The sequence below is a fragment of the Callospermophilus lateralis genome, chromosome 4 (assembly GCF_048772815.1).
Source record: "Callospermophilus lateralis isolate mCalLat2 chromosome 4, mCalLat2.hap1, whole genome shotgun sequence".
In the NCBI taxonomy this organism is placed as follows: domain Eukaryota; kingdom Metazoa; phylum Chordata; class Mammalia; order Rodentia; family Sciuridae; genus Callospermophilus; species Callospermophilus lateralis.
This window is the reverse complement of record NC_135308.1, coordinates 21965686-21977772: the sequence shown is the minus strand read 5'-3', so window position 1 is coordinate 21977772 and position 12087 is coordinate 21965686. Positions and strand designations below refer to the sequence as shown.

Genomic DNA, 12087 nt, shown 5'->3' with positions numbered 1-12087 from the left:
TCACCGATGGGGCGGGAGGGATATTCTGTCAGGAGGGCTGGGCTTTTGGCTCCCTGATGTAAACTGGTCCACTTCTCCTATCGTTGCCTTCTCTCCAAAGGGTGGAGGGCGAGACCTGAGGGGATTAACTGTGGGGCTTAGCCTGGGATTTGGTAAAGCAGAATCACTGGGGCCTCATATGAGCCAGTGGCTCCTCTCTTTGGGGTGTTCTCTGGGCCCTCGAGGGGGCGCTGGGAGCAGAGCAGCTTCCCAGTTCCATGTGTGGCCAGTGTCAGCTGTGCTTGGGTGGGGCCCATTCTCTAGTTCAGTTTCCTCCACCCAAGCCCACAGCTGTGGCAGTTGTGGCACAGCCACATCTGCTGCCTAACTCCCTTCCCATGGAGTGATACAAGGGAAAAGCCAGGAGGTCAGAAGACCACACACCAGCAGCATGCTGGGTGGAAATCCCATCTCAATGGACTGCGTACTCTAAAAGAACTGTGGAGTGGAATACCTAGAAACAACTGATCTCTTCCATCCGGGTTGCACAGGCTTCTGCCAAGTCTTAGGATTGCTATTTTTAAGATGGGAATTAGTGTTTGTGAATTAGAATAATGAAAGTAGCATTTATTGAAAGCATATTATGTTCCAGGTAAGCTGAGTGCTTTTTACATGTACTATATGGGTCCATATTGTTATTCTGATATTTTAGAAGAGGAAACAGGCATAAAGAGGTGAAGTGACTTGATAAAGTCACATAGGTAATAAGTGACAGAGTTAGAACTCTCTGATCTGCTGATGCCAGAGCTCATGCTCTTCACCCCTATACTCTGCTCTCCGCGTCATTTCTTTGATTTCCTTCCCTTTCTCCTTTTCCCCTGTTTACAAAGGAGATCTTTTGGGAGGGTCTGGGGCTCTTACACAGGGCTTTGGGTAAGATTACCTTCATTTTTTAAGATTGGTTTTTATTTTAATTAAGACATAATTGAACATATTTATGAGTACAATGTAATGTCATGCTATAGGTGTGGAATGGTATAAGGGGGATCTTCAGTAGCTCTCAATAGTGACTCTATCATGTTTGTCAGGAGTGTAAGCGATCAGACACTATTGACCCTTGAGGCTGGCCTGTTGTCTTAAACTCTGCATGCTGCCATTGGCCGTGAGCACTGCACCTTTCCTGGATTAGAACTTTTCCATATGTACAAATACATTAGTATAATTTGAAGAAGAGCAGAAGCAGACCCACAATTGCATTTTTACATTTATGTTCTTTTGTTCTATAAAATGGCTTACTACAATAACAATTTAAAATATGCTAGGAAAAATGCCTTGAAATTAAAAGCAGGAACCCAGTTCTGCCACGTACTTAAGAAACACACATAATTCTATCCCCAGAATAAATCCCAGTCGTTCTAGAGAATAAGAATAATAAAGGATCCAATGAAGAATTCTGGATTTTGTTGAGTTCTCTACCATTTTTCTTTTAAACAGGCAGAAGGATGAAGTCTGTTGATAGTCAAGGAAACACATAGAAAATATAATAAGACAAAAAAGCAACCTCTGCTTTTGCTCTCTCTTACAATTATGCAAATGTGAACATACTCATTAAAGTGCAACTTCTTAATAGAGACTATGCTTTTCACTTTTTCGGGGTGATGGTCATGTATTTATGGACAAAATTAGAACCTCAAGAAGGTGCATTAACGTAGAAACTTTTCAATGACAGTGAAGAGTCTGCTGTGCTGTCAAACATGATTAGTTGGATAATTTGAGTATCATTCTAATCTTAATATTATTGCAGAAAATATCTTTATATGACAATGGAATATTGGGATAGGATACCTTGTACAAATGTCTAAAAGCCTGTAAGCCTTGTTTAAATCCTACATTTTCTAATCTTTGAAAGATATAACAAAATATGGAACAACATAAATAAATCAGAGACTTTAAAAAGAACTTCTGAACAATCATTATTAGTTATACATATAATTGTTAATTTTAGCTTCCTTAAAAAAAAAAGCCTATGACTTATACAACTTCAGTGAATTCAGTAAAATTACCCTGTTACACATTGAATCTTAAGATACAAAATCACTCACTCAATTTTGTGACCTCTGTAGTTAGCATAATGCCTAAAGTATATAAGATGCTCAAGAAAAAATTTGTGGGCTTGAATTGGAAACATGATGATATCCAGCAACCCTTCATTAAATACTAAGAAGGCAATTTTTGGCCCTAAATCTAAGGGCAAATACAAGACAAAAAAATTTGATACAAACATGCTATATATAGGCATTCACAGATTTCGATGCCTGATGAGGACAGAACTCTATTACTCTAATCCTGGGCCAAGAAGTTCATTGATGTTTGTGTGTACTTCTTAAAAAAAAATTTTTTTTTTTGCATTCTGTTACTAAAATTTGTACACACTACACTGTATCCTTTCTTTCTCCTTTATTTTCTTTATAGGACTTAATCCTACTAGAAATCATATTAGATTATTTTCTACTGCAGGACTAGCCTGTCCACCATTATGACCCCATAACCTCCATAAGAGGTGTATACACAGGAAGCCTTAATATTTATGGAAGGAATGCATATCTGCACCAGAATCATTGCTAGAGAAGAACACCTGATGGAATAAATAAATGTGGAACAAGGAAATTTTCTGGCCTCTGAAACCAAGATGGCTATTGGATTTGGAAAAACAGTTTCATAAGTGAAAGAAGTACAACTTCATCTTTCAATCAAACAGTTCCTCTGACCAATCAAATGCCTGTAAATGCTGTTAAGCAAAGAGCCAAAAAACAGTTTCATAAGTGAAAGAAGTACAACTTCATCTTTCAATCAAACAGTTCCTCTGTCCAATCAAATGCCTGTAAGTGCTGTTAAGCAAAGAGCCCAAACCTACACCCCTTTTTACCTGAGGGTTGGCAGCCATAATTGTAAAATTTCCATCATCGTCTAAGGTAGAGGCTGAGGTGTGGAGAGAGCAGGTCCCATCGAGATCTCTTTGAATGGTGTAGTGATCACTCTTTGGAGAGATCTGTTTCCCATCTTTAAACCAATAGATCTGTACAAGTAAACAAAGATGAAGAATGTGCTCTTACTGTGTTTAGAGGACTGATAACAGTGTGGTCTAAAGGATTGATCTGATTTTTCATGTTAAATGTTAAAACCAAATACCTGAATAGGAAAAAAGCAAGTAACAAACGATTTTAGTTTTTTAAAAATTATATACCTCTTTTTGCCTCTTGATGCTGGGAATTGAACCCAGAGCTTCATGCATGCTAGACAAACACTGTACTACTGAGTTATACCCCAGGTTCTAGTCCTCCTTTCTTTAAAGATATATCTTCTTTTTGTTGTTAAAAATATGATATTTACATTAATTTATTTGCACAAAGGGATATATAGAGAATTTTGGCACTGATTATTTCTATCAAACATTATAGGCATTTTTCTTTTTGCTTCTGTTTTAAAAAATGTATTCATAAGTAAAATGTATTTCTTGTAAGTCAAAGGTAAAATAGCTTGTTCTGAAGGACAGTCACAGACCCCACACTCTAATCATGCCACTGAGTTGTGTTAAATGAGTAAAAGAGTGGCAGGAAAGCGGATTAGAGGGAACAGAACAGGGGGAGGGGGAGGGAAGAGGAAGTACTGGGGACTGAAATACAGCAAATTATATTCCATGCTTTTATGATTGTGTCAAAATGAATTCTGATGTCATGTATAATTAATATGAGCCCATAGAAAATGGGGGGGGGGGAAGAATGGCGGGGAGGGACGCAGCAGTTCAGCTTTGGAGATGGTGAGAACTCTTATTGCTTTATTCTGGGCCAAGAAGAATATGATCAAAAGTTGAACACTTGTCAACTCTCCCAAAGGTATTAAAGAAACACAGTATTACTGAAAAGTACAATAACTTTCAGTTATATATCTTGGTTTGATAGGAAATTAAGTGTGAAAAAAATTTTAAAAATTTCAAGTAGCTCAACTTCCTCTTCCATAGACAACCCCCCTTTCCTCACCTTTGAATAAAAGTGGCCCAAAATTGTCTGATAATTTGTTATTTTTAATTTTGGTTATGAACTACACAGTTGCAAGATCATAATGAATGATAGTAAAGCAGCCCTAACATGACTGAGATGTCAGCCCACCCCAGACTTCACGTTATAATAATGTTATCAAATCATAATACATTGTAATAATAATCTAATAAAATAGATCCTCCCCCTTATTAAACTGCAGTAAATACTTTTTAGTCCTTTGCAACCAAAAGCATTCCTAATTGATTTCCAACAGAAGAAAACCTACTTTAGACTATTTAGTTTTAAAAATAACAGCTTCCTTATTGTAAATCAAATGTAAATTGAGAAAATAAACTGCCATACAAATTTAACTCTGTCAAACTGAGAAAATAAAATGCCATACAAATTTAACTCTGTGAAACTATTTGAATCTGAAAAATCTTTTGAAATTTCTATTTTTAACAGAGGAAAAGTATATATATATATATGTGTGTGTGTGTGTGTGTGTGTGTGTGTGTGTGTATACATATATATTATATAGTACTAAATAAATGCTTGAATTATCAGAATCTGTTACAGGTTTTCTAACCCCTATTTTTTAGTTCCAAATTTTCAGAAATTATCTTACTTTTTAATCTCCAGAACTAAAACCTGACTAATAACTTTCAGTTCTAAAAATTAAATTATGTAAAGCATCATCTTTCCTAATTATCGTATAATTTTAGTGGTTGGATTACTTATTGTGAAGTGTAATTAGTACACTCTTTCCTCCTTTTGCATTCTTGTAACAAGGCCAGTTCTTTTGAGTTCTTTCCTTTAATCATTTTCACCTCCATTATAATTGTAATACAACTTTCAAATGAAATCAATAAATAGTTCCAAACCTTTGCGGAGATTGCTAATGGAGGGGGTAGAGAATACAAGGAAGGGATACTTTTTTTTTTGTAAAAACATAAGCCAAAACAAAGGAATCTTTACACAATGAGTATTCCATATGTTAACAGTCCTAATATGATTATATAGTAGGGCAGAGATAGTTCTTTAATAATCCAGGGAGGAGAAGAAGAGGAATGAGGAAAGGAGGGAGAAAGGGAAGGGTAACAGGGGGAGAAAGAAGTATAAAAGAAGAAAATTTGACAATAAAAGTTCTAAACAAGCATCTTTAAAGATCTGTAACATTTAAATTTGCACTAGTATAAAAACTGTTATGTTAAAAACAGAGTTCATTGTTTCAAGTGAGTAAAGTGTTCTATAAGAATAGGAATCAGTGAGGCTGGGGCTGGGGCTGGGGCTGGGGCTCAGCGGTAGAGGGCTCGCCTACAACATGTCGCACCACCTAAAAATAAATAAATAAAATAAAGGTATTGCATCCAACGATAACTAAACAAATATTTTAAAAAAAGGAATCCATGATTTTAAAACTTAATTAATGACCTTAACTTGGGTAAGGTTTGAAAATAATCTGGGATCTTTTTTTTACGAATACTTTGGAAGTTCATCTTAGTGGATTTCCTTCAAAAGCTGAAAATTTACTTTCAATACATGCACTTGATATCATGCTGTGAATACACAGCTATTACCCAAATTATGACAAGAATGTGGCATAGAAATTTCCTGTAACAATAGAGTTTATTTTAAAAGTTCCATTTTATTAGAGAGTAGATATGGGTTTGAAAATTTAAGGCCATTTTCTTTGATCTATTTTTCTTGGCTTTTTTGTTAGAATTCAGTTTTAAGGAAAGATAGTGATGGTAAAATTACTTGAATGTGAGAACAAAAAATGCACAAAGCTGCGGAGAATTAACACCTACCAGGTATCAGGTATTGCATCACTTGCCCTTCTTCCATTTTGTTGATTCTCATTTCAGCTCTTGTACTCCGCTGTTAACCTTTTTTTTTTTAATATTTATTTTTTAATTGTAGTTGGACACAATATCTTTATTTTATTTATTTTTATGTGGTGCTCAGGATCGAACCCAGGACTGTGCATGTGCTAGGTGAGTGCTCTACTGCTGAGCCACAACCTCAGCCCCCACTTTTAAACTTTTAATACCAGAGAGTAAATTTCTCATTTCTATATACTTGACAAATTTGCATTTTTGATATTGTCCTGTTCTCTCATTGGAGTTTCTATTCCTTTTTAAATTATTTTAGTCATTTTAAATTCAGGTTTTTATTAGAGCTCCCTAAAAGGGTTTAATATGTACAATTCTTAGGCTTCTAGTTTTTTTCTTGTGTCGTTGACTCTCATGGTTGTTGATTTCCTCATATGGTTTGTAAGTCTTGACTGTGAACCTGTTTAGTAGCACTTCCTCCCTTCTATCCTGCAAAAGTCTGATGGCTTAAGTTGTGAAAAGTGTCCTACGGAGAAACAGTCTGCATGCTTATGAAAGAAAACTAAGTTAATCATCCAGAACTAACTTTCATATCCATATATGCCTTTGATGGGGTTTCAGTTTCTCACCTTTTCTATTCTTTTTGCTTAAGTTAGCAAAATATATGCTCCTGTTTATTGCTTTGCTGGGCTACTGAACAGTTTATTCTAGACCTCCTTTTATTGGTAGAACAGCTCCTTAACCAGCATTTCCTTGTGTTGTAGGGAGAGGCCTCCCACCCAGGTCAATCTAATCCTGCATTATCAGAAGTTTTGATCATCCTTTCTAAACTGTACTCCTCACCCCACCTCCATTTGTAAACATAGGAGTCCTTGGTTTTGTAGATTAGAGATTTGAAGTTTTTATCACCCGTGGTGAACACTACTTCTCTGTATAGTATACCTCCGTGGGTTCATGTCTAAGTCTGGCTGCTTACCAGCTCTTTGACCTTGGGAAAGTTAATCTCATAGAGCCCTCTTTAGGCATTTGCAATTTGAGAGTAATGATGAGGAGAAAATGATGTAGGTGTATGAAAAGCTCCTTGTTAATTATTCAGTTGTTCTCATTAGGAGCCACTCCTATCCTATTCTGTCCTGTTCTGTCCTGTCCTGTCCTGTCCTGTCCCAGATTTATTCTTCAAACCTCCAACTCCATTCCCCCATCCTCCACTCTTTGGTTTCTAATGCGTCCTGAAGATGATTCTCAACTTAGAGTACTTAAAACATCTCATATTGAGAAAGCTAGTCTGTATCTCTTCTTCCTATCTTGTCTGCTATATTTTGGAAGCCAAACTCTTCCTCAGAAAATGTGACTCCTGTAGTTTGGTTATGTCCCAGGAATTCATTACTGGAAACTTGGTCTCAGTGCAGTGGAGTTGAAAGATGAGACCTTTGTCAGGGGTGATTGGGTTATGAAGGCACTGCCCTCATTAATGGATTAATCTATTCATGGATTTTAATGGTTAATGGGTCATTTTAGGACTATTTTTGTTATAAAAGCAATCTCTTTCTAGCACACTAACTCTATCTTGCCATCTGATATCCTTTTGCTTTTTGCAATGAATTGAAAGAGGATGAAATCCTTGCTATCACCATGTTTTAGACCTCCTAGTCTCCAGAACCATGAGCCAAAATGGTAAAGTTCTATGGTAAAAATAGACTAGGTTTTACTAGGTTTTGACTAATTTGAGTAGGTTTTTTCTTCTTTATATATTACTCAGTCCTTAGGCATTTTGTTATTGTAGCGTAAACTGAAACAACTCTTAAGAAGTCTTATTTTTAGCTTACCTTAGGCTTTGGATTTCCAGCCACTCTACATGTGAAAGTCACAGGCATTCCCTCAAAGATCTTATAATGTTTCAGCTTCATCTCGAAGAACGGTGCCATTCCATTTTCTACAGGTACATCCCCATAATGAATGTCATCACCTGATTCATCCACAGGAGACCTTTCTAGCCTGTACTCTATTTCACTTATGAGTCTCTGTTCACAGCTGGAGACTTTGTATTCCTGTGTCAAACAAAGAAAGTTCAAGTTAGCAACCTCAAGCTGTCACAGAACAATGTGTCTCATGAGTCTTATCACCCTCTCCAATAAGGCACTAAGATGACAGAGGTATTTTTACCAAAGAGCTTAAAAACATAATCTGAACCCAATTCAATTCCATAGAAAACAAAACCCATTTGGAAGTGAAAATTTGTGATATTTCAAATTGTCTTCAAGTCCTATCATTGAGAAAAACAAAACAAAACAAAAACAGGGATGAAGTGGAAAAGAAAAGAAAAAACTGAAGGCTCTGTATTCCCTATCTGTTCATAAAAATAACACATAAAGGAACACTGATCTCTTTAGGTTAGGTGTACCTCTCCAGAAGGCTCAGAGTACATGTGAAAGCAGCTTCAGTGTGCACAGAATTTTATCAGAAGGCTCAGAGTACATGTGAAAGCAGCTTCAGTGTGCACAGAATAATGGAAGAAATAGCACCATGATTTTTTTTTTACCCATAACAACCCCATCTCATAGGGGTCTCTCCTTAGCTCTACAGCTATTAGGAACTCTTCTCTTTAACAGAAAAACAGGGATAGCACTCCAGTCAAAATTTTGGTTAAAAAACACAAAGCAAAACCAAGAACCCCAATATCCTGTGGTGTTTAAGGTGGATCCTACAGTTCTTGCCTGTAAAGTACAACGCAGACAAGGCAGCCCATTATAAATATTCCCTATTTCATATTAAATAGGGAGTAATTGTAACTAGGTTTTCTCTTAAAGAAGTTCTGCCATCTTTAGAAAATAGTTTGCTGGTTTGAGGGAAGAAATATAGTATTGTGAATAACACTGTGAGCAATACACCACATGCTTTGTCTAATTACTCTGGAATTAATCACTTTCAGAATAAGTAATCCCCCAAAGGTGTATAACAAGTGAAAATGTTTTCATGATTCAAAGTCTAGAGCTTCCACTAATGTTAGGATTAAATTTGTTGGAAAATAAATGTCAAGAAAAATCATGCTGTAGTTATTCTGTTTATCTGATATTAAATGGAAATTGATTTGAATCATAGCACTTATAGTTAACATATGAAAGTAAAGACAGACACACAGGTTAAAAATGAAGAAAATAGTCACAGTGAAAGATTGCAAAGAGAAGAAAGGAGAAAAGTTGAACCTTTTGACCATCCACAGAACTCCCTACAGAGGCATGAGGAGATCCAACATCCTGTAATGGTAGAAAAAACAAGATGATAGAAATAGTAAGATGTAGCAGGATTTCTAGTTTTCTTTAAATGAAACTTTCAGGGTGGCAATATTTAACATAGAGAAACAAAAGGCACATTTTTCAATAGGAGAGTGTACTTGACACTTTAAATTTGTTTTATAAGTATTTTTTCCCCTTTTAACTTGAAACTACATCTGGAAACTCTGTGGAGAGGCAATAGAGATTATACAGCTGCTTACAACAGCTCCATGAATTTTCTTTCTTTCTTTCTTTTGGAGATAGCAGGGGAATAAAAATAGAATTTTAGGTCTTTTGCTGGTTTATGCTTTGAATGCAAATGAAGATAAAGGCAGTCTTTTCTGAACATCGGTATTTGGCTAGATATTAAGAGTATAGTGGGAAATACTAGCTTACTTCAAACAGTGCCAGTGAAAAGGTGTTTCTCCATACCAAACTATTTTGGATTAGAGCAAAAGACAGAAAAATCAGGATACTTAAAAGGAAAATAAAGAGATAAATAAGAAGATAAAAAGAACAAGAATTACCGATGGAAATAGTTCTTATCACTTAACACAGTGTCTGGCACACAGTATTTATTCAATTCATATTATTGTGAGGTTGCTTGATGACATAGATACTGCTTGTCTGTGGCTTGTCCTCTATTTTTCACAACGTGAATCCCAAGAATAGTGTCAGAAGGGACGGAATAATTGTCATCTATCCAGGAAGTCTAGAGCAACACAGTACCTGATTAGTCATTTCTTCTTCTGGCTCCTGAATATTAAAGACAGTCGCACTCTCGGCACCTAGTAGTCGACGGGCCATTCTTTCTTCATAAGTTAATCTCTAAATAAAGCAAGTCACACAAAAATTTATGATTAGAAAAAACCCACAATTATATACTGCCTTATGAAGAAGAGTTAAAAAATAAAATGAGTTTTGACATTTTCTGTAACTATTCTCTCTCCAGCTCCAGACAGCTGCATGTCAAAGGGGTCTGTTTCTTGTGCTTCAGTTCTGCCCTTCACCACTTCTTATAGTCCTCCTGGCCTAACCTACTGTTGGGAGATGAGACAGTTAATCTTGGATGCCACCAACTGATACAGTTTAGATTTAAAGTAAATGATAAGCAGCAAGGCAGAGACCATAGAAAAGATGTGTTATTCTCATCCTTTCTGAAAAACAGAGAAAAGAAAAGATCTTCCAACAGCAAATTTTAAAGGCAATGCTATTTTCAGAGTCGTTCTCAGGCTCTAGGACAACCAAGTAAGCTCCAAGACCAACTGACATGGAAAACAGAAAGCTGCCCAAAAGGAGAACAAATTCATCAGTAAGAAGATAGAACAGGTATCACTGACAGAAGTAATTCTGAACACAGTATATACTCAGTAAATATTAGCAAATGAAAGTTTTCAACCAGTTGACAGTGGTAGTCCTTCTGCTTTGGGGTCAGGTATCCCAGATAGGAGCACTTTCTAGGCTGCTACGTAGTGTATGTGATTAGGGGCCAATACGATAATCCACAAAGGACGACTGAATGTGGCCAAATTAGCAAGAGGACCATTAAAGCTATTTGCCAAAACTAACATCCATAATTCATGACTACTCAGAAGCAAACTGCTTGCCCATCAGGAAGAAAATGGTAGTGTTTTTGCACCTAGCAATCAGTACTTTGGAGTCTGCCAAAACCATTTGCTAGGTCCTTTTTATAAGAGATGCCAACGTTTTTGTTCTGTCAGTGGGATGACTGATTCTTTTTTCTCTTTTCTTTCTTGCTGGGGATAGAGCCCAGGGCCACAGACATGCTAGGCAAACACTGTACCCCTAAGCTACACTCTCAGCCCTGGCTGGGGTGATTCTTGTACTTCAGTTGATTCTGAAATGCTTAGAATTATGGATGTGGGAGGAAATTTCAGAGTTCACCTGCCCCATCAGGGGCATTTTGCAAACGGGGTTTTATTAGAAACAGGGAATAAGGCAGAATCTAAAAAAAAAAAAGTTATTTCAGATAAACTTCTGCATGTAGATGCAAATTCTGTTAAAATTTCTCTAATCAGGAAAATATGTTGGGAAAATTTACAATTCCAGTAATTGCTGGTTCTAGTCCCAGCTGAAACTGGGAAGTGAAAGAGATCAAGTGCCAAGCAGCCCTAAAGGTCAGAGTATTTCATTTAGTAAAGAAAGGGCAGGGGACAAAAAGAGGTGGAGGTACACATTTGAGTGGCACACGAAGTGATTCAGCCCAGTACCTTATTATGTAAATTAATTCTCTCAAAATGATTTTAAAAAAAATCAGTGAATTCAGTTTTCAAACAGTTTGAAGTACTTGCTGTCTTAAAGCCTTCCTGTGTTCTCATGGAGAACTGTATCAACATTGGTGGGGGATCCACCTTGTTTCTCCGAGGCAGAAGTATCAATTTGATATCTGTTCCAATACCAGAGTGTACCTGCTACCATTGGAAGCCAAATTCACTTCAAAGTTTTGTTTTTAAATCACTATGCCATATGGAAACACAAGCCCATGTTTACAAAAGCCAAAACTAAGTAACAGAATATCTAATATTAGGAAAAATGGTTCAAGAATTCCATTTTCTTAAAAAGGAAACCTTACTTTTCTTGTTCTTTTAGGCTCTCAAATGTGGATGTCTATGGAACTCATTATGAATGCCATTCACTGCTTAACAGATAAATATAAATATATGCTTATACATAAAAGTGATATATAAAAATATGTAACAGATAAGTAAAAATATAGATATGCATGACATGATTAAACAGTAGCTTACAGAAGTCTTACTTTGAACTGAGAAATCTAAGTCTATAAAGAATATTTAAATAATCTAAAAGAAGAAGGGGAGGGGAAAGCTGGAGAGATGCCTTTACCTGTCTTGAAAAAGTTCCCATACATACTTTTAAAAAATCTTTCAAAGACTACTTGACAGAGCCAGGGAACACTTCCAGAGCATGTAATCACTTATTTCA

General features: G+C 36.3%; 1 protein-coding gene across 5 annotated transcripts in view; it reads right to left on the bottom strand.

Annotated features, from left to right (window-relative positions):
• Palld (palladin, cytoskeletal associated protein) overlaps positions 1 to 12087 on the bottom strand; it is a 370806-nt gene that overhangs the window by 18829 nt on the left and 339890 nt on the right. For 3 of the 5 annotated variants that reach the window (XM_076853649.1, XM_076853652.1, XM_076853651.1), the window contains 4 exons: positions 9853 to 9951; positions 9055 to 9105; positions 7678 to 7899; positions 2906 to 3055 (listed from right to left, as the gene is read on the bottom strand). In XM_076853649.1, the coding sequence (XP_076709764.1) occupies positions 2906 to 3055; positions 7678 to 7899; positions 9055 to 9105; positions 9853 to 9951 (522 nt within the window). The remainder of the gene's footprint in view (positions 1 to 2905; positions 3056 to 7677; positions 7900 to 9054; positions 9106 to 9852; positions 9952 to 12087) is intronic. The other 2 variants (XM_076853650.1, XM_076853653.1) reach the window with 1 other exon arrangement.